This window comes from Phalacrocorax aristotelis, chromosome 4, assembly GCF_949628215.1.
Source record: "Phalacrocorax aristotelis chromosome 4, bGulAri2.1, whole genome shotgun sequence".
Classification (NCBI taxonomy): domain Eukaryota; kingdom Metazoa; phylum Chordata; class Aves; order Suliformes; family Phalacrocoracidae; genus Phalacrocorax; species Phalacrocorax aristotelis.
In genome coordinates, this window is record NC_134279.1 from 2407085 (window position 1) to 2434353 (window position 27269).

General features: G+C 38.8%; 1 protein-coding gene across 1 annotated transcript; it reads right to left on the bottom strand.

Annotated features, from left to right (window-relative positions):
• CCDC158 (coiled-coil domain containing 158) lies at positions 1-27269 on the bottom strand. Its single transcript, XM_075092397.1, has 21 exons — positions 27031-27269; positions 26498-26607; positions 25928-26255; positions 25511-25587; positions 24765-24872; positions 23247-23361; positions 19752-19871; positions 18025-18222; positions 16359-16841; positions 15397-15586; positions 13942-14094; positions 13381-13493; positions 12437-12595; positions 10649-10741; positions 9231-9356; positions 7042-7205; positions 5100-5159; positions 4685-4752; positions 2928-3140; positions 1327-1428; positions 1-176 (listed from the first exon to the last, which is right to left on the bottom strand). The coding sequence occupies exons 1-21, from the start codon at positions 27211-27213 to the stop codon at positions 100-102; spliced, it is 3240 nt and encodes a 1079-aa protein (XP_074948498.1). The 5' UTR covers positions 27214-27269; the 3' UTR covers positions 1-99.

The following is a 27269-nucleotide window of genomic DNA, read 5'->3' on the forward strand; positions in this document are numbered from 1 at the left end:
ACAAAACTGTAAGAACCTTTATTATTAATCTTTAAAAATATAACATATTTTAAACACTATGTACATACGTGAAAATAATCACTAATGTATATGGTGTCTTCACTTTGTTAGCTTTTTCTCCTTTTCCTTTGCTTTCTTTGTCTTCGTTTCCTGAGTTCTGATCATTGATGACATGGCTGAAAATAGCAGCAAGAAGGGATTATCTGAACACCACCTTATGTTAAAATGATTGAGGCCTCAGGTGCAGACACCTGAAGCTTTATATATCCTGCCACATGTTACACTGGACTTATCGAGCCCTTATAAATGCAACTTTAGTTTGCAGTTCTTTATATGCAGGGCCTTAACAGAAAATAAAAGCCTGTTTATAAACAGGCACCATGTCATCTGCTTTGTGAAGCCAAAGCACCAAATACTGGAGTAGTGGTGAAATGCTATTGATTTCAGAATCTCTCTTATGGGATGGTGGGAAATTAATACCTTTGGTATTAATGGAAATGGGTTTACTTAACGTGTACATAAAAGCCTCCCCCACCTTCTCTATGGTAACCCTTGGTACATTACAGATATGACTATGTATTTTTCTGTGGATATAGAAAACTGAAGATGTTAATGGATGTCAAAGAGTAAAAGTGAGAATACTTACCTAATACTTTATAAAAATAATTTGATTAGTTTTACCTAAATCAGGTCACTTGTACGTCCCTGACATGTCCCTATATGATGCTGGGAAATAACGATTTCCCAGATCTATGCAGTGAGACTTAAAGGGCCCAAGGGGAAGCAACTGGAATGTGCAATAAGGAAAAGCACAGAGAAAAGAAATTCCATCTCACTTGGCATTCTGCCATCACAGGAGTTCATGAGCATTTTACCAGCCACTTCAAAGGGAGTGAGGGAGGAACCTGAAAAGTTCTCCATTGTCACTGTGGTCATCTCAGATTTCATAAGAAGTTGAGGAGGAAAGGATATGCTTCTGAGGCTGCTGCTGGGTTTTTGGAGTCTAGTGTTGTCAGAGTCTCTTTCCGTTTCCATGAGAGTCATCGGCTTGTTAAAAATTTCATTTAATGGGACATGACAGCACATGAGGGCACCCCTGACCAGCTGCCATGTTAAAAATGTTAAGAATCTTGAAGCTTATTAGAGTTAAGGGGCTGAGCAGCAGTGCATTGTGGAGTTAATCTAATTACTCTGCCAGTAAAACAGGCGCATCTAAACTGACCTCATGCAAAAACACAAGTAGTACTTCAGCAGGTAACAAGGATAGTTTCTGGACAGTGTGGGTATTTTAAATAAAATAGGAATATTTTTGTTAAATTCTGGCACCTTGGTTTTTTATCTGTAATGATTCCACCAGGTTTTGCAGGCTTTCCATCTTATTCTGTAGCCTCTTAGGTGTAGTCTCACTAGTTTCCATGGGCTGAGAAGCTAGAGAGAAAATTATTCACCAATAGGTTATCACAGATTTTTTTTTTAAAAAAGGTCATTATAAATAGTTTAAATATTCCATCTCAAGTAAAGTTGTTAGAAAATAAAATTTCAAACAACAAAACTTCCAGTAGCAAAGAAAACAAGAAAGAAGACATGGTTATTAACAAAAATTTATACTTAGCGGTATTTCTGTTTAAGTGAAAATAACCACATTTCTGTTTGGCCTCTAAATTTCCCCATTTGGGGAATGGAGAAAAAGTGCTTTACATGACTAAAATAATATTTATGCCCACAACGTAAGTCCCTCTTGCCAGTAAAACTGCAAGGGTTGTACAAAGGAAAGCAGTAATATCAGTTGCATTTCACATTTTGTAAATGCATTCTGCATTGACAGTTACATTTGGACTGTTTCATTTTGCTACTGTCGTCAATTCTCAGATAAAAAGAGCCATAAAAAAAATAAAAGGAGCAGAGATGGAGATAACTGGCTGACCAGGTTAACAAAGAAAACAAAATAGAGAAATGTAATGTTTAAAAACTGTGTTCGGTAAGTATTACTTGAAAATTTAGTTGCTTACCTGTTTTTCCTATTGCATCTACACATTTTGGGTCTTTCTGCCACTTCAATGTAATAAAGCAGTTCTGACAGCCTGGCTCGCTAGCAAGTAATGAAGAGACTACCTTGAAAATGTTCCTCATCCTCACACTTACGGTGTGATGCAGGAAAGCTTATTTTTATCACTTAGGAGCTACGCAGACACAGCGTTACATCAATATTTTCAGTAAACCCCAGAACTTTTCTAAATGTGTTACAGGAACCACAACTACTATTACAAATAGTAATATTAGGCAACTGTGTTGCCTGTTACTGCAAATATTGACGTTAAGCAACCCTCCGCTCTATTTACCCAAAAAACCAAGTTTACCAGTTCTTAAGTTTAGTGGTGTATGCAATTTATCTTCCCTTCTCCTTGTATAATAGATTAATTAGCTGCTACATTTTACTCACAATTCATTTATCACAGAAAAAAACCCTTCTACTTGAACAGAACTATGACAGGGCGAAGACAGTCTGATGTAAGCAAGAACAGGTCACTTTTAGGTAAGTGGCCCGGAACCGCTAAAGCAGTGCTTTGAAATGAACCACCAGTAAATAATGTTTCAATAAATTTGCATACTGTAATTGCACTTGCCGGAGCCACAAATGGAAGATCAATCCTGTGTCCGCCCTGTACATTTGAGAATCGCTGCTGTTTACGTTCACCAACAGGAACGGTTTCCAGAGGCGACTTATTGCAAAGGTATGTAAAAAATAAATGCAGTATGTACAGGTACCACAGTAATAAACTGTATCAGTGAATGATGGTGGGACTCCACTGGTTTCTTCAGAATTGCTGAATGGCTGAGTTTAACCTACACTTTGTAACTCCTTCACTGTTCTGGCTGGGAAGACACCCAACCAAGCTCTTTGGATCAGTAAATGGGACAGGACTTACTTATCTGGGGTACTGTGGCTGCACCCCCCGGAGAGCCAACCTTCCCTGGGGACAGTCTGTGCTCTGGTGAGGCGCTGGGGCCAGCCGCATGGTCATCAGGTGGAGCAGTTAATAGCAAGTGTACTGGAGACCTCTCTCTGTATCTCTGCTCCTGAGAGACCTTCTTGGGGGAGGACATATGACGAGGAGCTGCTGAGAACATGGATGCACCTCCTAGGAGATATCCAAGCAAAGAGCAGTGAGCACCCACCTGAAGAGAAACCCCCATACCAGCTTTGACGTTATCTCTGTAACTGTTACAGGGTTGGGTTCACTTCACTGCACTCTTTCATCCTTTCCATTCCTTATTAGTAGCCAAGGTAGCAGGAGACTCTAGCCTCACTGCAAAACATGCTTGTTTCTGTTGAAGTGATTGTCATGTGAAGAATGGCCAGTAAACCTACCTAGGAGAAAGTAAAGGCCTGCTTTTTTCTGCCAGCTACTCACTTCATGTTTAACTCCAAAACAGCCTGATGGGACTATCATAGCTGCTAACAACCCAAGACTCCCCGGATGTTACTGCTGACTTGGTTCTCATTACTTAGGTGTAAGAAGCAGAAAAAACCATGTTGCTTACACACGTTTGCCATTTCTCTCCTTTCCAGTAACTGATTAATATGTTTTAGATTGCTGGCAGAAAGAGAGTCATAAGGAAAAGAGACAAGATATGCATAGAAATACGCGATCAGCAGATTATGTAACATTTTCATATGCATGGCATGTTGTGTGTTAAAAAAAAATGGTTGCATGCAACTAACAAAGGGAAGATGTACTACAATTCTCTTTGTCTTCCGATAGTCTGTTTCCTTACTCCTAACACCCCTCCTGGGATGTCTTGAAATAATTCAGGGGGTTTCTAAACAAAATCCCCTTGTTCAAATACTTCCTGTAGTTAAGTCTGAGTCTTCTGTGTAAAAAACGCTACTTGTAGCTATTTTGGAAGCTAGGAGAAATCCCTGGATATTGCAGTAGGTTTGCTAGAAGGCTGACAGTAACTACCCACAAGATTTTCTTTAATACTCAGAAATATAAAAAGAGGGTCCATAGTAGTTACTCCTCATGACAAACAGAGGTTTTAGTGCCTATATCTGAAGAACAGTGGCTTAAATACTAATAGACAACAATAAAATCTATCAGCGTCTGTGGGCAGTTTTCACAGAAAATTCATAGAATGGATAATCTATGGGCAAGAAAACAGAAGGCAGCTAAGACCAGTATCTTCAAACCCTGATGTGCAAAGCCATATCCTTATATTTCTGTTTAGGTTACTAAATTCATGTCACTACATTTTAAAAGGTACTGACCAACCAGTACTTAGAAGGAAATCAACAGAATTTGGAATGACCTGATTCCTCTCAAAAGCGCATCCGTATTTAGATATGTGAATACAGAATTCAAGAGCCTAAATTTAGGTGCCAAAATTTTGACAATATTATCCATGCTAATTACCAAAGACTACTGCTATTCATGAATAACCACCCTGGAAGAGATCCATTTTCAGGTGTGCTGGTATGAGCCTCCATGGTGCTGGTTTGCAACAAGATACAGACTTTGCAGTAAGTGCAATAGACACTTTGTAATAGCACCTGCTAAGAGTTATGTAAGTGACCCAAGAAAACACACTGTATTTGGACTATATTTTTTTTAATATTCTGGAATGTTCCAGTTTGACAACAATACGGCACATTCATCCTCAAATGCGGCCAGTGAAAACTTACCAAGGGATGTAACGGGCAGGGTAATGTCTTGGGACTGAAGATCCGCAGTATTTAAGCATGAAGGATCCCTGAAAGCAAAATGATGGCAAAACATGCATTCTAGAAGTATTATGCTAAGTTTTCGTAATGCTGGCTAGCTTCCACAGTGAGAATGGGAAGCTCTCATCTGTAATCTCCACACCTTATATATGTAAATTAGAAGCAAACAACGTAAATAAATTCCAGAGCTCTTTCTTAGAGGGATGAAACTAGCATCGCAGCTTTGTTTTATAATTCCCAGGAAGCTTTTAGCATTCTGAATAAAAAAATACAAACAAGCTCAGGACTAATGCTGTATTAAAAAAGCCTTAGAAACTGAATCTTAAATGGGTACTTTAAGAAGCAGGTTACTGAGCTAAGTGAAAGCACTTCTCACCGTCTGGAAGTATCCTTTTCCATGATGCTTTCGGTAGCAGAGTCTCTAGCTGCAGTCTCCCTGTGTGGAAAAATATATCGCTGTCAAAATCACAGCAAAAACCTGCTACATTTCACATTTGTAGAAGATAAGCTTGGTTTTTAAGCAGAGTGCAATGGCAGCCACATTCTAATAGTGAAGAAAATGCATCGCAGAACTGTTATACGAGTTCACTACAGAATGTCTGTTAGAGTTGGACTGAATTTAGACTGCTGAAGTAACGGCTATCTTGGGGAAATAAAGGACTAGATTCGTTATGAATACTGGGTAGTCATAAAGAAAAAAGACAATAAAATTCTGCTTTAGCCAAGTAATGCTATTGCAGTCTTTCTTCTGGTCACTCACACAACAGTGCTTCTATTTAGCTTCTTCAGACCAGCTTCTGGTTATTAGGTGCTTTTTAGCCCATATTTCACACAGCAGCATCAGATACCTACCATAACATAAATTCTTGCCTTTTCTCAGGCACTGTAAACTCTTAAGAGTACAATGGTATTCAATGAGGGAATGGAAGTGGATCGTCGATCAAAAACCAGCTAGACTCATTTTAAGGATAAGCATTGAGAGACACTTGGAAGTTTTCCAGAGAAGTAAAATCTTGCTGAATTTTATGTTGACCTTTTGCAGAAATGCTCCATTTCAACAAGCAGCTCTGCTATTCCACCTGTATCTACACACATTCCCCCCCCTCCCTTGCTCAGCATGCTTGAAGCCTACAAAGTGCTATCTATCTTTATCATACAAAACCTCCTTGTTCTATGTCAGGCTTTTTGTGACAACCTCAGCTTTGGAATAGGCAAAAAAAAAAAACCAACACCCCAAAATCAATCAATAGAAGACTTGGCATCTTATATGCTGATATGGCAACTTTGGATACAGCACAACTTTAACTAAGGCACGGGGAACAGAAGGGAAAAAAAAATAATTGAGCTTCATCTCAGTTTTCATAGGAGACAATCAACAAAACGTTAGCTCCGCTGAAGCTACCTAGAAGCATCTGGTTCCAGCTTTCCAGATACAACTTGTGTATCTTTTGGTAAAGGTCTTCTATTTAATTTAAAAGTATCTATTTAAAGGAAATTAGTAACTTCTACGGACTCCAGCAATGTCCTGTGGATGTCATTAACACATTTTATTTTACAGAAAATGCCAGTGTGATGAATGCCTTTTGGTAATCCTTCTCACTTGTTTAACACCAATTCTGTGGTACGTAGAAACACGAGCTTTGGAGATTAAGGACACAAGCCTGGTCAATGAATCTTATACAACACTTACTGCGTTGAGCTAACTCGGAATTTTGATCTACAAGGAACTTCTAGTCTTTACTAGAACATAAACAATTATTTTCATCCCAATTTTTAAATCCATTTTGTACAACAACTCTATTTTTATTATTCAAAATATTGTCTGTATCATCCTACTGTATTCACTCGATCAACATCTGTATCTGTGTTGTCTGTGACCTTTTCAGAAACATCAGAATTTGAGCTGTGTTGATTTTTCAACTTCATGTATCACTGTCATTATTATTTGTTTGGTAAAAATAGAATTGCCTGCTACAAAATGAGAGAAGGGATATTTACATAAGGCAGAAAAAGAAGAAAGGAGTTATTAATGAAACTAAAAGCAGAAACACCAAAATGCAAGCAATAAAGGCAAAAATATATATATATATATATATGTATAGTCACCTTCTACTTCCCTACCACCTAAAGCATCTGAGGAACCTGACAAAGAGAAGCTTTGAAAGCTTTCAGATTATCTCAAACTTCCATGTAAACCCAACCTTCTTGGGAAAAGGCACCCTATATAGCTCCTGAAGCACGGGAGTGGCCAGATCCCAGTTTTAGAAGGCAATACAAGTACACAGCACACAACAGAAATAACAGTATACAGCTCTTACACTGCATTCCTCACGGTTGCTGAAGCTGATTTTCTCCCACCATTGCTGTCATCCTTGCCAAGATCCACAGAGGGAATGTCATTGCCTGAGCTTGTTAATTCTTGAAGAATCTGTTTTAGATCCTGCAGTGGTTCTTCCCTCAAAATGCCTGGCTTGGAAGGCATCTGAAACAAAATCATTCCATTACAAAGCATTTATGAAGGCACTCTCTTTTTCAATCCTTACTTATAACTCATCTGAAGTCACATTTCTCCCCCTCTACTCTTGTCTTATCGGTTAGAAACGGGGCAGATTTTTTTGTAATTTTAGTTAAGAAGTGTTGGAGGCTAGACTGTGATAACTTGAAGATTGTCAAAATACTCTGTGAATATGATTGCACTCGTATCTGGAAAGTTATCTGACAGAAATGTGTAAAGCAACTAAACATGACCGAGGGAGAACGTGGCTAACATCTGCATTTTGAATGAATGTTGTAAAAAGGCTATGGCTACTGTTTCACAGTCAAAACCTTTACAGTAAGCCTTCCATTATGAAAGCTTCCTCCCCACCCAATACAACCATTACCTTTTCAGTACTCAGAACCAATAATCTTTGGTTACGCGACAACTCTGTTTTCTCCCTTTTAACCTGTGATCCCAGGTATTATTGTAGAGTACACGAACACAGCTCTGGAGGCAGAAATACTAGTGTATCAGGGTGTTTTCTTGGCACCTATTTCTATAACAGCTGATTGTCTGTAAATATAAACCACTATATTGTCACAGCCATACTCTGAGATGAAGTGCAATATTATTCTCATTTTACTGATCAGGACTTGAGGCAAAGGCCTGGTTCAAAGAATCCTTTCTTTCTGTGAGGAACTGGCTTTTTCAGATTATTCAGCGCTTCACACGTTCAAAGCACTGCTCCCACTGACTTACGCTTACTCTGTGGAAGGAACTGGCTAGAAACAGTTTGCTAACATGTTTTCATTAAAAAAAAAAAAAAGTTATTTCCAAAGGGAGCACATTAGTTTTGGCAGAGCTTATACAGAGAACAAGTCCTCAGCTTCATAACAGGTCACTGTGATACTGAGTCAGACCAAATCCTTCTTTCCCACATTCCAGCTAAGAAACCACGCTATCCACCACGTAGGGTCTGTCTCTCAAGTGTTGGAGCTGCTTCATCTTGTACAATACCTAATCATGCAGGAACCAAGAAGATACAAGTAGACCTTGAATCAAGTTCTCCTACAACCTGTTAGGTCCTAACCATGGTATTACATTAAAAATTGGTCCTTTTTCTTCTTTATCCTCAGAAGTATAAACTGATTAACTCAAAGAAAAGAGAATGGGAATGCCTGATGCTGCAGGGATTTCACAGAATTAACTATCCCTTGTTCCTTTATGTAAATGTTTGTCACCACATCAAAAAGTAAACCAGAAAATATTACTGAAAAATATCTGCACTAACTTGTAGTCTCCTACAGATTTTGAGGTAAACATTAATGAAAAGATCTCTAACAATTTCTGTGGGAGATACTCAGGTCCCTTTTGGAGAATTATACAGAATCTATGCAAAAAATACCAGAAGATTTTTTTTTTTTTTGCATCAGAGATTTGAGTTGATGTTTTCTCAGATAAAAAATTAGAACACTTAGCATCTAATTTAAATCTAAATGTAGATGTACAAAAACAAAAGGAAGAAAGGACAATGATTTGTCTTTTAGGATAAAATCAGTCAATATCAGTGAAAGCCAGCATCGAGAATGACCTAAGTATTAAAAGCTACTAGAGATCAATCAGATAATGAAATTTATCAGGAACTACGTACAAGTCTATTTTCACTACCGAATGTAGATGATTTACAGCAAGTAAAGCAGTAGCAAAAAAAAAGTTAAAACCAAACTGCTTACAGATCAGTACCTTCAATTTTAACAGTTTATACATGTTATTGGTGACGGGGGTAAGAGAAACTCCTATTATGATCCCTAGAATTTTTTTTGTCTGTTTTTTTACATATTTTTCACAAAAGGAAAGAAAGAAAACCTGAAAGGCCATAATGTACGAGAAGCTACAGAAAATTATTTCATCTTTGGTGTTAAGAATTCACACGTGGACTCTCCTACCACATGCTCTCCCATTTAGAAATTCCATGTTATTTTTCCTCTTTGACACATCCCCATTTCCCACTTTGAGGCAGGGACTCACCTGAGGGGCACAGCCGGCCAAGCTCGGGGAAGGTGGCACAACAGCAGAGTGCAGGTGGGAAAGAGGCACCATGTGCCGCAGCTTGACTGCAGCAGAAGCTGACGAGTAGCCTGGGCCCTGCAGCTCCTGCGGAAAAACATGAGCCAAGCAGAACAAGCAAGTATAGGTAAGCAGAATAAACAAGCATAGACACCATGTCTTCTGTAACAGGGCATCTCTTTTAGACAAATCTTTTATGATATGTAGCACTGAATTCTCAAGACATAACTGTTTTAGTGACTGAAGTGCCTGCAAGAGCGGCAGTTTATTTTCAGAATTTTACCCTGTGCTCTGGAACCATTCAAGCAGAGGATCTCTCAGGGCCACCACAAAATTAAACTGTCCCACAGTTCTTTTATGTTTTTGTCCACACCTGGGTGAGTATTTCTTTCACTGGGATATGAGATTCCCCACCTTTGCTGTGGTTCATATGAAGTACTTTTTGTATCGCTTATGTACATTTGTATTTTGAATGTAACTCAAAACTAGCAACTGGGGTAGGTCACTAAAATTAACAATAAGTTCTTAGGACAAAACTCCTGTTCCAAGTGTACCATTCATTCAGTTTCATTGCAGCCTTAATAGTCTATGGTTATAATTAAGGCAAAAGTAAATAATATTCTCAATTAAATTCATTAGTAAAGACAGAAATTGGACAAAATCTATTAGGCAATAAAAATTCTGGGCTTTACATCACTGTATGATTTCCCCTATACCCCATCTTTCACTAACATTATATAGCTTGACAGATGTCAACTAAAAGTCTTCCTTTTTCTGCCCCAGATGCCTCATGACCACGTTTCCTTTCCCCTTGCTAACATCTCTCTTTATTTCTTAAAAATTATTTTCTGTGTGTGCTGCCTGATTAATTAGCATAATGACATTAAACTCAAAGCCCTTGTTTCCAGCTTGTATGTTGCTTTAAGGTTGCTGGTTTTATTTCAGGCCTGAAGAAGGATGTGGGTGCCCAAAAGCTCATTTGTGTTTTCTCTAACAGTTAGCCTAATAAAAAGCATCCCTACAAACCTTGTCTCTCTAATTCATTTTTCATTATAAAACCATGAACATTTCTAGTTTTTATTTGCCTAGGGCCGCAAGAAGATGTGGAAGTGTCACTGAAACCAAAGCTCAGCAGCTGAAGAATATGGTCCGATATTCTTGTAGCTGCTGAATTTTTTTGCTGCCCTTACTGTAAATAGCACTTCAAAGTAACTGAAATTATGAACATGACTTGTGCAGCAATGAGGTATTCCACACCAAAAAAGGTTTCAGAATCTGAACTTTTTAGGGCATTTGCAGTAAGTAGGGTTAAGCCTAAAGTTGGGACGCAAAGTAAATGCATCTAACTTTACACCCGTGCTTCTCAGTAACGTACTTACCTTTAAGTCTAAAGTATGCTGCAGTCTGAAGCGCATAGCTTCTTGTTCTTGACACTGCATTATGCACTGACATTCTGCAAATTGCATGGATACCTGTAAGAGAGGATAGAAGAGGCATAAATTAATTTTGCTAGCTTTGTGCGGATTACACTTTTCATGTTTTCTTTCCAATAAAGAAACAAGCTACACATACGGATGCTGCATTTATCTACTGCTATCAGTATAGAACTACTGCAAGATGACCTGATGCCTTTCTTGATAGGCTTACAAAAGCAACTGACTGGTTATAGCATCCTAGCAGCCATAATATGTACACCATAACTTCGCAGAACAGAGCTAATCCTGTCAGGGACAGTCCCAGACCTACTGAACACCTCTGGGATTATAAAATTCAACTGTGCTCATGAGGCAAAACTATACTTGAGGTTTCAAAATGATAATGTTGATGACCTGTATTTGTTGTTATGTACTCTTTATTTAAAAAGTTTACTCTGAAAAGGTGTGAGAAGATCTAATAACGTAGCTATTTTTCATTTAATACTTATCAGGACAGCAAGAAGAGAGTAAGCTCTAAGCCAAAGCACAAAAGGAGAGAGAGATACTTTTATGAACCAGACTGCTTTTATCACTCCAGCAGAGTTCCCTCTTCAGTTTCAAAATATAACCTGTCTCTCTTTCTGCACTTCTTTATAACTGCCACTGAGGCAGGGGCAGGCTCCCTGAGGCACTGTGGATGTAAGGTTACAAGCAACAGCTTTCTGAACAAGTAACTCTGAATCATTCATGATGAGCAAGATGGGCAATCACACTTTATGACATTTATACGATGGATGCTCTGCAAGGGTATATGCTGTCATCCTGTGAGACTGACACAGTACAACCTCTACTAATTTCTAAGGACTGTTATTTCATGTACCATACGCACTAGTTTTCAGTGAGCACCTGCCTCCACTGTGTCTCAGCTTCTCTGTCAGTCGGCTCGTAGTGCGCATGATAGATATTACAAAGAAAAGTTTCCAGTGTCAAGCATTTGAAGTAAGAAATGCCACACTTGCGAGGTGGTATCACAATTACTTTTATTATTTTTTAAACTAATAAAGCAATTTGAGAACGACACCTTATGCGGAAATTTATGTCCTGAGAAAAGCTAGAATTCTGAGCAGCTGGAAAGAACTCTTCCTTCTGGAAGGGCAGCGGCTTACCTGTAGGGCACTCAGGATTTATGACCTAGTCAGAACAAAATGCAGAACCTAGCCTTAAGAGTCAGGTATGTCACTAACAGAAATGTCAACTTTAAAAAGGCAAATGAAACACTACGACTTTCTTAAGAATTTCCCTCACCCTAAGGGACCCACAGCTGGCTAACAAAGGTCCCAGAAAGGGCTGAGCGTGGACAAGTGTGCTGAGTGAGTTTGTGCCCACGCTCGGTTCCAGTGGGGCTCCCGTTATATTGAATAATAGCCTCTCTCGCCAGGGAAAGGAGCTGTGCCAAGAGCCAGTGGAAGGTCTGGAAGGTCTATCTGCTTTAAATTCCTGGCAGTTTGTATTTCCCTGAGCTAGTAACGAGTAAATCAACAATTCTCTTAATGAAAATAGAAGCCTTTTACCATTAAAGACCCAGAAGACAGTCTCAACTATAGACACCTCTTCAGGTAAGTATCTTACAGTACATGTGACTAGGATGTACTAAATCCAACCTAGGTAAGAGGTCAGATATTTTCTCTTCCCGAGTGACTGTAGAGGAAAGCATCCAGAAGCCTCACTGAACTGAAAGCTACCTAAAATTACCTTATCCAGGGCTGTCTCCATCTTAGATATTTTTTCTTTCAGACGTTTGTCTTGTGATCTGAGGATCTCCAGTTCCCCAGTGATCTTGGTATTTCCTGCTGTAATATAGCTCAATTCTTGACTTAGTTTACTATTTTCTTCTCTGAGGTAATGCTTCTCCTGAATATAAGATAAGGACAACAAAGCACAAGTCAAGAATTTGTAACTACCTACATTATACATACCCATTTTCTGCAAACTTTTTCTTCTTTGAAAGATCTGAATTGACCCCTTCACAAGCTTAGCTATTGCATCTTGCAGAAAGATGAGGTTTTTCAGCAAGAAGATAGGTCTTATAAAGAAAAGTACAATTGGACTGGTCCTGATGAAGTAACATCTTGGATTTCAGATCCATTTTGAAACTGGAATTTTAAGCTTCAGTATCCACAGGATCCAAAGCCAGTAAAGGAGAAGGACGGGTTACAGGGAACAGATATAATGACCATTCAGTAAACTCCAGCTATTGGTAACTTGAATGATTTCTGTGTCACAGAAAATGCTACAAAGACCTTGACAGGCAAAACAGAGTTTACAACCAGAACTGGGAAAAAAAGCCTCAAAAAACAAGGGGGAAAGCACTATGGGCTGAATTCAGAAGGATACAAAATGCATTAGTTAACACTTTTAAAGAGAACTGAGATGCAAAAGCTTGATTCTAATTGAAACTAGTACTGTTTTTTCACGGAGAACAAATATAAACTAAAACCTGTCTCTATGCAGAAGACTCATTTATGCGGTGGAGATATTCCCTGATATATACTAGTAGGAAGACAGGGAACGTGCCTGCTATATCAGCTAAAGTTCTTTTTGGTCCTTCTTGGGCCAATTGTGCTTTGGCCACGCATTTTTCCAAAGAAAGATTTCTCTAGATACAGTTAAATATTTTTACACGGAGCTCTTGTGACCTTAGCTGCATTTGTCATTGCCTCTTCCAAGAACTTAATCTTGCTCTGTAATGCATCTATCTGTCCCCTCTTGGCTGTGATCTGCTTCTGCATTCGCGCTGCAACTTTCATAGCTGTAAAAGACAAGGTTAACTCTCAATGTACAGCATTGATAATGCATTCTGAGTTCCGCCAAAAGACTCTGGAAGTCAGTTATCAGCAATACGTTAGAGTAAGTTGAACCAGGATCCTATAGTCACTTATGTGTGCAAATGGCCCGTTACAATCAGCTGGAGTTTTGTCCGAGGTTGTGGGACCAGACCCATCATACACACAAGCCAAGACAACAGCATTCCTTGGAAATCTGCATAAAGATCACCTGAGAAAACTCAACTCCCGGTGTAAGTTTTACAATATGTAGTAAATGGCAAAATAAAAGTATGTTGTCATCTGCAATACTGTTTATTTCACGAAATATCTGGAATATTATTACAACATCTATTGAGGGATCAATACTTACAAAAATCCCCTTGTTAAAAAGAAAAACATGTGTGATTTTTGGGAAGTTCAGTCCATAATTACCATGGCCATCAGATCCCTCTGTAGTCTTCAGAGCCGTCCTGGTCTGTTCCAGTTCAGCTTGGGCAGATTTCAACTGCATTTTCAGTCTGTTTGCAGTATTTTCCACCTCCTTGATTTTATCCTGGTAATCCCTCTTCAAATCTTCAAATCCCTCTGGTGAGAGTAAGTGAAAATTGAAATTATTGTGACAAATGTTATCGTTCTTCTAGACTAAGATTACTGATCTGTTGTCGCCTGCTCTCTTGAAGGGAGTATTAGATATGTAGATAGCTAAGACATAAAGCAAAGAACATCTACTGCTAACAAATGCACAACTAGTGTTCATCGTCCTGCATGTCAGCAAAAGCTTTGTTTTCCCAGACACAAACGTGTTCTTTGGTTGCTCGCCAAAGTAATAGTTCAAAAAAAATTATATAATCCACATTTCTGATTTCCGGCTGCTAGAACCAATTGCATATTGTGGAAGCTAAGGGTAGCAGTGAGACAGCATTTTGCCCTGGTCATTCTTCTCTCCCGCCACACTTATAACCAGGCTTAGGTCTGACCTGATCTAATTTGTCAGGCCTTCCCCTGCAACTCTGCTTCTCAGCTCTGTTTCTTATACCTCTCTTCAACTCCTCGTGTGTCACCCATACCACTACAAGCCAGCCAGGTGCGTGGTCAGACTCTTTCAGGAGCTTGACCCTAATTCCTGTGTGGTCATTCACTCTGATAAGCCTTTCTTATACCTCATATACAGTACTATACAAGCCTACGGCAGACCTTCCATGTAAAAACACAGTATCTGTTTAATTCTTACAAAACTTAATGAGTTTGGAAGTATTGCCGAGTTGTGAAGAAATAAACGTTACCAATGAATATTTTATGAGAGAACAGGGGTGTGTAGAGAGCCAAGCATATGAAAAGTATCATCTGTCTGGCCGCACTGCAGATTTAACAGAGGAACTCCCTGAATTCTGGTGGTTGCTTTGGGTCCAGCCCCTAATTTCTATTTATTTATTTTAAATATTATCTTGATCAGCTTCCCTAAACACTAGCTGTGAACACAATGTTTGGAGCAAAACTACAACAAAACAGAAACAAAGTTCCACTGTAGATTGACCACAGATGGTTAATGGGATCCACTAGTACTCTTAAATAACAATCAGGAAAAAGTCGCCAAGTTTCTCTTCTGTGATTTACTGGATCTGCTTCTTCGGTCTCCAGAGTCAGAAGATTTAAGCAAAAAGCTCAGAGTAGTGAGAGACTGCCATAAAGATCATATTCCCATCATTCTGTGCCAGAATCCCAAACCATGACTTAGCTCTCTGAAGCACTCTGACCACCCTGTGCTGGCCAGGAACCTTCTGCTGTACCAGCAGCCATATTTGGATTTAGCAAGCAAGCCGCTCCTCTATTTTTAACATCAGCCCAATTTAGCAGCTATTGGAGCTGAGCTCAGTCGAGCCTCCCTACCTGCAAGGCCAGCCAGCTCACTCCGGCTGGCTTGGACTTCATTCATTAGTTGGTCTTTTTCCAGTTTCATATCATTAAGCGCATGGAGCCTCTCACTGCATGTGTTTACCAGTTTAACCTTTTCCAGTTCCAGATCACTCATTCTGGCCTCCATTTCATGTATTCTGGCTTCCTTCTCATCGTTTGCAATCTATTTACATAAAAACCAATAGCAATTACATGTTATATACATAATTATATACAGTAACCACAAAGCTGTGCAGACATCATCATTACTTTAAATCTCAGTTGTCAGAGAACAGTTTGGGGCAAGAAAAAAAACTAGAGCAAAAGAGACAAATTGCTTTTGTGAAAAATGCTAATCCAGGCAAAAAGGGTACAACAGGATTTGATGTGATGGTTTCACATTATGTTTGACCTTACCGGGTATATATGAAAATTATTTCCATCCTCTTGTAGCACTACCTCCATATTCACTCCTAATGCTCAACAGTCTTCTCAGAGAAGAGGATGAAATTCCCTATCTGGAGCCATTTTTTTCTGAAGATGCTGACCTGCATAAGGCTACCATACCCTCTAATTCTGGTCTGAGAAATAACCAGTTATAAAGAGTGTCCTCAGTTTGGAATTCTGAGCGCTCACTGGCTGTTAGTTCTCAGTAACACTTTATATTTCTGGTACTGTTACTGGTGTGCACAATTGTATCATTGAGGACAGCGTGTTATATTCCAGCTTTCACAAACCTTTTGGCAACTGCTTTGCACCAGTGACTTATTAAGTTTTGGTGGTAATGTGATAAGATTATTCTTCCCTGCCCACTAAACTCTTCTAGTGCTGTTAGGATTCAAGGTGCATTGTCTGACCTGCTTTAAAACCACAGTATTAGCACATTAAGGTACAGATTTTAAAACAGAAAACATTTACTGTCTTACAGAGACATAAACAAAGCATCATTTTCACACCTTAAGTTCTTCTACTTTAAGTTTCCACTCATTTCTTTCATTTATAAGCTGAGATTTCTCAACTTCCATTGCTCCAGTGGTTCGACAGTGCTGGCCCACAATCCGGGTCATGTTATCAATTTGCTTTTGGAAGATCTCAATAATCCTTTCCTTCTCCAACAGCTGCAGTTTCAGTGTTTCACACTCTGACTGTGCACTGTGTAAACAGTCCTCTTCATTCTTTAGGTGCTGGAGCTTCTGCATCCTACTGCCAAGTTGCGAATGTAGCTTCTTGATTTCCTTATTGGCAACCTCAAGGGCTCTCTCTTTCTCCTGCAGACGGGCCGTCAGATTTGACGCTGTTTTCTCAGCAGTCTCCAAATCGATCTGTTTGGCTGCAAGATCTTCTTCAACTTTATGGAGTTTTTCCTTGGTTGACTCCAGTTGCACCGTCAAAGAGGAGATTCTTCCAATGCCTTCATTTTCTTCCTTAATTGCAGCCATCTGAATAACAGCAACATAGGGATTGACCAAAAGAAATGTTTATTTCTACCTTTAGGATTCCCTGTCACATTTCTGGTTTTCTATAGTTCATTTTAAATATCTTTGTTTTACAGGAAAATCAGTTTACCATGGTCTGGTCTACAATGACTACATGATTATTCTGTTTTCTTTCTTCTTTCTCCATTTTAATCAATGAAGTATTGCTTAGAATATTGGGGTTTTTTAATCATAGAAAATAAAAAAATGTTGAACTGACATACAAAAAATTAATAAACCAGCAATGTTAATATAAAATATAGAGTTGTTGGGTCTAAAGAACTTTAGAGTGTTAAAACTCAACTGATTGCACTGTAACCTGGGAAAAAAGTCTATGTACATGAATAATTTATTACTGATTTTATTCCTGCAGGCAGCAATGTCCACCGCTTAAAGCACAAGGTACTGTGACTCAGAAACTGCTAATAGTACAAAATAGAAACAGAAGAAAAGAGTTAACTTCACGGTGGGAGGATTTTAAGGTAAAAATAATGGATTGATAAAATGCAGAACAATGTGTGAAGTTACCTAATTACAGCTCATTTTTGAGGGGCTGAAGTCTTGAAGAAAGGGGAATGTACTGCAGGTCAGTGTCTAGGAATCTGCTTTGTCAGAAGTAATTCTTCTGACATAGCCCTGCATTCGGCTTAGGGTTATAAACACAAACTTCATTATGTTTTCATTAAGCACTACATAAAGTAAGGTATTATGAAGGTCTTTAATTTCCTAATTATTCTTACAGAAGTGCTCACTACTGAAAAGACTACCTTCAATAGTTTGTTTGTTACGTCTGGTAGCACCAAACTTCCTGGGAATTTACAAAATGTTGGTTTGGAGGTTTACAGTCAAAATCAAACATGCTATCAGCAGAACATTCATTTTCTCCCATGGCCTGTATGTCAAAAATCAAAATTGAAAATCACGCTTCTACTTCCTCATCAGTAAAGAGAAATGAATGCTGGACAGATTCATAGGAAAAAAAAAAATGCAATTTCTGTCAAGTATCTGCATCTTTGGAGAGAAAATTTTGGCACATGGACTCCAGAAGCCTCCCAACCACAGCGGCCAGAGTTAGAGTACCTGAAGTACAGCCCCCAGCCCCTATTATGTGACAGCGTTCACTATCACGCTGGGGTTGCTCACCAACCTGGCGCTCCATTTGTCTCTGACATTCAGTCCTCATTTCGGTCATTGTGTTTTCCATGAGCTGCAATTGCCTGGTTTTGTCATCTAGTTCTCTCCTCAGATGGTCAATGGTGATGCTGTCATCTCTGTTCCGATCCCAAAATCGCTTGTTCTGCTCTTTTTCTAGACTTAGTTCTATCTCTTTTTTATGAAGTTCAGTCTACAAGAAATGAAAGTCATCTGCAAGGAGAACGCATTTAGGATTTTTTTGTTCTTACTCTTCACATTAGCAACATTCAATTACATGGTTACATATCTGAACAGGGAGGGACTACTGCATGGATTTACGCTTAGCAGAAGACAGGAATATTAGCTAAACTAGTCTGACACCTCCTACATGTTTTCTTCCAACAAAGCAGTGATTTCAACTGCATATATTCCTGCTGTAATTATTTTGAAGCATGTAACACCTCAATGGTGAAGTCTTTCATGTCATTTATATCTACCCTAAAATCAGTATGAGCTACAAAATGAAAAAAAAAAAATATATTGTGTCAACATCAAATGAAAAACAACAAAGCACTATACTACATGCCAAGGAAGGCTGCTCTGGATAAACACCCCTCCCTAGTACTAAGAATTGCTCATTGCTTATTTCATTTCATGCAGTAATTTGTCACATGTTCTCCAGAGCTTAAATCTTTGCCACCTCAGACATAATCCCAACAGTACTTAACTGAAACTACAAATTATAATTTGAAATGTAAATAACATTTAAAAAACTGACATACACATTTCAGAGCTATCAATTTCAAAAATATGAGTTTGAAAGGTGCCTAAACTGAATTACCAATCGGCATTTCTGCTAATCATAACTTTTGCTAGTGTTAACTGTCTGCGTATTGTTAAAGCTGAAGTAGAGAACTAAGTAGGAAGCTCAGAGAATGGCAGAAAGAAAACATGAACCGAAGATAAGGAAACAAAAGGAATCCTAAAATTAGATTCCTAACCTTCAATTATGCAACGATTATTCTGTCTCCAGTCTTCCCTATAGCTATGCACAATCTGTAGGAAAAGATTTACACTCACATATTCTTGAGAAGGAGAACATCATATGGAATGAAATAATTTCAGCATCTGCTTCCGAAGCCCTGTGACACTAACTGGGCAAGCAAACCTAATGAAATCACACAAACTAATATTCCAAAATTCAGTCATTAAGGAATAGTCTTAGGTAAGAAGAAAAGCAAGGCTAATTGTAGTACATTAAGCGAACTGTGATGAAACCAACCCTATGTGGCAAATTTTTTTTATACCACTTGTTCAATTTGTGAGTATTCTCAATCAGTTACAAGGGAATGTGCAGTGCTGTTAGGAAAATCCAGGATATGTCTTGCAAAATATATGTTCAGGGACCAAGGTTCCTTAACACAGGGATCTAAACTGTGAGGTTAAAGTGGTGGCTCAGCATCTTTAATATGATTTGCATGGGATTCAAGGACTTTGAATTTATGACAAAGTTAACCTTAATTCTGAATGTCCTGCACTGCTAATGGCAAAGGCGTTTGGGAAACTTTCTCCCCAGCTAATTCAAATTTCTAGTGAAAAATAATCCTTAAACTTAATTATAAGGGGGCAGCAGCCCCCTTACATTGCTTTGGAAACAAGCAATGTGTAAATCTGAACACCAGCAGTAAGGAAGGGCTTTTAAAAAGCAAGACTTTTTTCCATACTATCACTTGTTTTTACCAACAATTGATGAATCTGCTCATTCAGATTTCCAGATTCTTGGCTGTGTTGACCCTGTTCTGTCCGAGCTTCTGCTATCTCAGAATGAGCTAGGTGCAACTGCTTCTCAAGATCTTTGACCTAGAATAAAGGCAAATATTCATTAGGAATTAACTTAATGCATTCTACTTTAAGTAATACATTGGATTTCTTCTAGTTTTCTTCTAGGTTCTACTCAAAAGACGACCAAATGTCATCTTTTGGCTCAGCACTTATTCCCTAGGCGTACTCAGAATTGTATTGTCTTCTTTTAACGATTAAGCTCAATTTCACTGCAGAGTTAACTGAGGTTCCTGAGACTGAATTGAATTCCACCCTGACCCACAGCTCTTCAAAAATTCCTTACCTACACCATAAACATCTAATGGAATGGGAAAAAAACCACTTTAGAAAAAAAAAGTTCAAGCTCCTTGCTTGATTTGCAGTACTACTAGTTAGAAAAGCCAATATAATGCAATTATAAATAGAATGCAATTTATATGGAATCATTCAATGAGAAAATACATGAAATCGCCTACAGTGCTACTTTAATAAACACTTTAGGATCTGCAATCTCTCTTTTGGCTAACACCAAAACCTGGGCATTTCCTTTCTACCTCCTTAAAAATGTTTCTTCAGCTTCTTCAGCAATCATCTCTTCCTTTCCTCTTCTGCCCCCATTCCCTCTGATTATAACAATGACGTAAGTCTTTTCAATTAGTAATGGACCATTTATGCAGGGCTTGTCCCAGAACCTCACATCCTTCACCGAATGGGGGCTGGGAACATCAGGATGGTATGACAGGATGTTGTCAGGAAAGTTCAATGTCTTCTTATTAAGTTTTTCTACCCCAAAATTGGATAAAATCAGTAATTGGAGCTTCCTACAGCTCCAATGCCTAAGCAGCAGGAGGACATAATCAGGGCCTTTTCTTCCTGGAATTGTGTGAGGTCCTTTTTGAAAGGGGTTTCTCCCCTCTTCTGGGGCCCTCCATCAGAAGGAGAAATATCAGTAAATCCTAGATTACTTCTCCCTGAAAACCTCCTTACACAACTACTCTGTATTTCCACAGAAAATCTAAGCCTGAAGTACACCCTCTGCAGAGCTCAGTGACTGTGTACAGCATTATCAATATGGCTTTCACAGACAGTGACAGAAAGAGGTATCCTCACACAGAGCTCTTCCTGTACAACTAAGGTAATTTAGGAAGAATTTGGTCCCAAGCATATATTCAGCCATATTCACTTCATGTTTAATGATATAGTGAAATTCTTCAGGCACGCCTAGGCCCAAGAGCAGGTTTTACATAGCTAAGGCAGGGGGGTATATTCCTTAGTATGAATACATTAAGAAATCTACAGGCAAACACGTTTTGCTCCAAGTGGTAAGTCACTTTCTCTGAAAGGATACAACTTCTGGCAGTACACGAGATGACAGACTAGTCTATAAAACTTTTTAATAAAGATATTACCATAGGCATATCCAAATAGAACACTTTCCTGATTACATTTATATCCACTACGTACCAGATTTTCTGACTGCTGAAACTATCTGGTATCAACAATTTAAAATGGCTTTAGTTTTCACCTACTCTGTTGAAACTCTTAGTTGCTGAGGTGTTTTCCTACCAGAGAAGCTGTGGCAAAATGCTTGTTGTAAAAGAGAGACGTACAGTTGTAAGAGCTTTATTTAGACTCTCTCTGACACCTTCCCAGGAATGACTCCACATAACAGCCTGCGATCAAATGATCTCCAGCTATCAACTGGTCTCTCACTAAACTCTACCTTAGCAATTCAGTCTATTACACTTCCTATTCAAAAGCAATTTTTATTGGACCAAGTAGTATATTCTTATACAGATATACAAACCCAACATTTTCTGGAGTCGGTAGACTGTGAAAAATAGCATTAAATTGATTCACAGTTTCCAGTTTTACATGTTATGAAGTAAACATTATGAAAGGGACCATGTCTAAGGGATACACACTACAGTTACAGCTATATATGTCATATGATGTTATGCTGTGCACTGCATGACTTAAATCAAAAGAATTCAGGTAAATAGAGGCAACATTAAAAGCGTACCATATACTGTAATATCCCTTAGAATGAAATACAATAATGGAGATCAATTTACAAAATCTCCATGGTTCAGTTATTATGCTGCAAATGTCACTTCTGGAACTGACTAATGTGAGTTTTGATACACGTGAATCAATGGAATTGATCAAAGTGGAAACCTACAGAAACGATAAAACACAATGTCCGTCCTGCTCTGCGTTATAGTGCAAGTACACGTACACCACGGCTCCACAGGCTTGACCTGCACATCCCTGCCATTCCATTCTCCGACCTTTTTGGACCAGAGACTATCAGCTCTGACAGACTTCACGGCACTCCTGCAACCTGAACTTCCCCTTCCCCGCAGTATGTAGGAGAAGGATGCCTAAATCCTCATGACTTGTAATCTAAGATGGATTTGGATCTATTAAGCACTTCTGCGTGGGTCAGCTCCACTGATTTTTAAAGGGAGTGGAGAACAACTCTTTTCAGGTCATTTTCTAAGGGAAACGTGAATTATCGTTCACCAAAAATATGAAAGAATTTAAAGATATTCAAATCATTCATAAAATGAATCCAAAGCAGTGAAATAAGCGAAAGACGCCGCAGACATGATATGGAAACAGGATATAAAAAGCTGCAGTTAGTGACATGGCAGAGACTCTGTGGTGGGACTATGACAAGCTCTCTCCATTTATCTGCCTTAATTCCTTGCTGTACTATCTGGAAAAAACTTGGTCTTCGGGGAGAACGGTGGTTAAAAATGTTTGTCAAGACTAATGTTTTCTAGTGGGATTAGGAAATGGTTTGAATACGCAGGTGCCAGCCAGTTGGTTATTTTTGCCTTTATTATATCCTGCTGCTAAGCTGCCTTTGGAGCTCAATGAATATTACAGATTCTTAACACACAGTGGGGGATCTCTGGGCACCTGAATGCTTGTCAGGTGCTGTTGTAATCTCTGTGTTCTCCCATCCTTGCACTTACTGAGACAAAGTTACTAGAGAAATTTTTTGGGCACTACGACTTAAATAAGCTATTTTTACTGCCTGTTTTTGCTGATATATTCTCTAGTGGTATAGTGGAACAATGTTCTTGTCCTGTATGTGCAAGTGATGTTTGTAATGCATAATTTTACGTATTTCCAGAAGGCATAATTTACGGTATAAGCTCCATACGTTTGGCAAAACTATTTTCTATTCACTAAGCTTCACAAAGCTATTTTGTGTTAGAGAAAGGTAACATCTTAAAAATAATATAAAATAGAGTTAAGGATAATGTAATTTACCTTATTGTCCACAGAGTTTTTCTGAAGCAAACCCTTATCAAAAGCCTTTCCTTATGTATCCGGAACATTTCAGACAGCCACATATCCAGTTTCATTGGCACTAATGCTAACACACAAATCCATACGCACCTTGTCTTCATACATCCTCTTAGCTTCTTGTAATTCGGAATGCAGCTGAGAAACTGTGGATTCCAGGTGACCGACTAGATGTGCATGCACTGAATTTTGGTTTCTTGTTTGTTCCCTAAGAAAAGTTTTAGGTGGAGAAATTACAAATTTTAAGAACCATGAAAGTGTGAAACATTTGTGGTTGTTTTCACCACAAGCAGTATGACCAGTAAAACTTACTGCTTTTAAGTATGAGGATCATTCACAGTGGGATCACATAAACATGAGACCTTCTTACTGGTTAGATTTGCTCTCTGATATCTATCTCACAGAAAATTACATAAACTGAAATCTTGTTGCTTTTTGTTCCTGGTAACTCATTCATTCTCAAGCAAGTTCTAAGAAAGCTAAGCCTGCTTTTAAATGCACCCCAAGAGTTACACAAGCAGAACTGAGAGGCATTTTGCTATCAGCTATTCAGTCTCAACTATGCCAGTCAGATATTAATGCATACTGATACTTAAAACTCATCTTAAGTTTGCAACACCGCATGGCATGGCCTCTTTTTTTTTAAACGGACATAATAAGCACTGATTTGGATATTAGGAAAAATGTCTTTACTGAAAGAGTGGTCAGGCATTGGAACAGGCTGCCCAGAGAAGTGGCAGAGTCGCCATCCCTGGAGGTATTTAAAAGATGTGTAGCCGTTAGGGCATGGTTTAGGAGACATGGTACTGTTGGGTTGACAGTTGGACTTGATGATCCTAGAGGTCTTTTCCAACCTTAATGATTCTATGATTTCTGAGTCACCAAGTGGCCGGTGAAAAGTAGTGTCTTTTTATTCTCACTCAGTTGTTCCCAAGGTCAACAGTACCAACAGAGCTATTTCGCCCAAATGAAAATTACCCTTTCTTTAAAATTACCGTTCATTACTATTTGTACATGTCTGCAAACAACCCAACTGTTTACCCATCCTTATTTGTGATTCAACCAATAATGCTGCTGGGAATTAATTCTGTATCAGAATCTACAGAACATTTTGAAGGCAAAGGTCATGGTGCAGTGCAGCCACCTAAGAATGGACTCAGCTGCAGCTCCTAGCTTACATCCTCTTTCACCCCTTACCTCTACCCATGTACTCCGCAGAAACTGTTCACAACTCAGATAACAGAGATGCAAGAGCAGAGCTGACGGCTTGAGCCAGTTTAAACTTCCATTGACTTCGGTGGCCTTGCTCTTCTTCTGAACCCCAGCAGTCTGAGAAGTGAACCAGCCTGCTTCTCCCAGTCCTCAGAGTTCGCCTAATGCACGGATAATTTGCCTCTCCTCTATTTAGCATGGTTTAATATTTTTTTTATTTGGTGTTTTTTTTCCTTTTTTATGCATGCCATAATTTATGTAAGGACTGCTTAACTCTTTCAACAAATACACTAAAAAACCAAAAGCATGTGGCAGACAGTAGAGTGTATTAGCAGCATAAGCTTTCTCTCAAATTAAGGTTACTCTTAACATTTTCTAGACTATAATAAAAAAATATACTGAATGATCTGCATCTGGCTTTGGATACTATTCACATAGCTGCGTGCGTTAGCTTTATCAGTTACTGCTGCCACCTCCTGTTCATGCTCACTTATTAGCTGCTCAATCCTGTGTCAAAAAGAAAAAATACTGGTTATCATTTTAGTCTTGGCAAATACTAAGTTCTCCACAGAAGAAGGAATGATATTTTTCACTACTCAGAAATGTAATCATTTTGATGTTCTATTGTGAATGAAATATAATATATAGAGTTATCAACCCTTTTATTTTGAAGAGGTTACTCATAATTCAGGTGGATAGCTGAGGCAATTAGGACTTCTTGAACAAGGTAGGACAAAGCTGTTAGTTAAATTAGTAAAAAAATGCTGATGTTACCCCTGAAGTGATTACTTTCATTCTTTTTTTTTAGCGGTGGAACTAGTCTCCCAACAAATTGGTAGTGTCCACCTAAGTGACCAATCACTCTTATAAGTGGTACAGATTTTTCCTAAATAGTATTTTTTGAGGCAGTGAGTAAACCAGGAAATTGTCAGCATGGAAGGAAAAAGCAGCAGAAAGTCAAGAGCAAAGAAACATCTAGAATGGAACAATTAAGTCCTCAAACACATTGCTTGCTGTCCCCCAGCCGCTCCTCCCCCCATCATCATCATCATCATCATCATCATCATCATCAGAAAAGAATTATCTGTGGAATGTGCAAAAACAGATGTTTATGTTTTATGAATAAATAAATGAAGAATAGATACCTATGTTGATGCTGCTGAAGCAGAAGTTGTTTTTGGGTCTGGGAATCTTTTTTCAATGACTCAATTCCTTCTCCCACCTATTATAAACAGATGACAATGCTAACCCCTAAAGAAAAGACAGTCTAAACAGTAGTTCTCAAAGTGTAATTTCTTTCCTTTTGCTTCCACCTTGAACTGTGAAAATGTGCATGCTACAGGTTAAATTCCAGCAATAAACCCAATCTCATGCTGGGGACAGTGTAAAAGGCTGGCATACCAGCACCTGCCATTTTAATTGCAAAGTAGCATTTGTAACTCTTTATGCCATAACCATTTCCTTAGGCCAGTTTAGATGGGAGCTCATGGAATTTTCAAAAATGTTTTCTAAAAAACAGAGCACAGAGTGTTGGAAGGAAAAGTAGCACTTTCTTCACATACCAGGACAACCTTTTCTTTGAGATATGACACCTCTGAGTCTAAGTGTCGCAGGATGTCAGCAAATGCTGTGCTCAGGTTGTGGATGTGTAGGCTAGTAATACTCTCATGCTCATAGAGTTTCTTGCCTGTGCTGTCTTCGTAATCCATTATGATGCCACGTAGTTCCAGAAGTACTGCCTCGTGGCTGTGTACCATTTTTTTCAGACGCTCAGTTTGGCTGTCAGCCTCCCTCAGCATCTCCTCCTGCAGCTGGTTGGCAGCTTCCAGCTCTTGAATAGTATTTTTTAGCTGTATTTTTACATTCTCTTGGCACTGGGATTCCTTTTGTCTGAATTTGAAAACCAAAGATACCATTTTAAAAACAGGATTCACAACACGGATTTTTATCTTGACTAATATGTTGATTAACTGCTTGTTTTTATAACTACTTAATAAGCTGTTTTCTAAACCAAGGTGCCATAGTCTCATTGTCTTGATTCCTCAGGGCAAGTTTCTCTCGTCAGAGATCTGGTGTGCCTCTGAGAGACCATATATACACTCTCTGTAATACATCTGTCTTGGCCTTCATACCTGGTGTCCTGAAGTGCATCTCTTTCCAGTTGTACTTCCATCAGTTTGGTCTGCAAATCACCAATGATGAGTCTTAAATTGATTTTCTGTTGCTCATGGAGCTCAGTGGTCTAAAGCAAAAAAAAGACAAAGCTGAACCAACCACAAAACTGAATACATAACCTAAAAAAAAAAGAGGCTGAGAGCAGCAAGGGTATGGGAATTAAGATGCTATTTTTGTTTATTTTGGTTTTTTTTTGGGGGGTTGGGTTTTTGTTTTTTAATATTTCTTAGTTAACTGGCTAGTCACACTGTGCTGTGGTAGACTCAGTATGCATGGAACACCATTACAGGGATCGCGCCAACAACATTATTACCCATTGCCTATTTCTGTCTGTCAAATAACATGTGGGAATCATGACAGCCAAGTACAATTTACAGCAGCCAAGAGGCTGCTCAAAATAGCGCTGGCGAAACTGTCCAAAAGCTCAGCAACGACAAAACCAACAAAAGCTCATCTATACTTAAGAAACTGCCCCTAATTTGCAACTCACTTCATTTGGCCTCTTCTGTACATCTCTACCTTTCTGTGAGTATTCTTCCAGAACGTTTTCCACGTATTCTTTGCCAGCACTGCTCATGGGTTTTTTTTCAGAATCAGTAAGTGTTTCATATTTGGAACAGAAGACACTATTAGGTGGACTGCTACCCCCACTAGACGAGGCGGAGTCTTCCATCACTGTGCTGAGAATGGAAGAAGCTAAAACATTCTGGATGCCGAGGAATGGGCTTG

Coding starts and splice junctions, on each gene's coding strand:
- CCDC158 (XM_075092397.1), bottom strand. CDS start 27,213: ATGGAAGACTCCGCCTCGTCTAGTGGGGGTAGCAGTCCACCTAATAGT. Junction 23,362..24,764: donor AGCCAGATGCAGATCATTCA/GTATATTTTTTT, acceptor AACTTTTCTTAG/GGAACAAACAAGAAACCAAA. Junction 1,429..2,927: donor AGCCACAGTACCCCAGATAA/GTAAGTCCTGTC, acceptor TTTTCTCTCTAG/CTTCTCAGCCCATGGAAACT.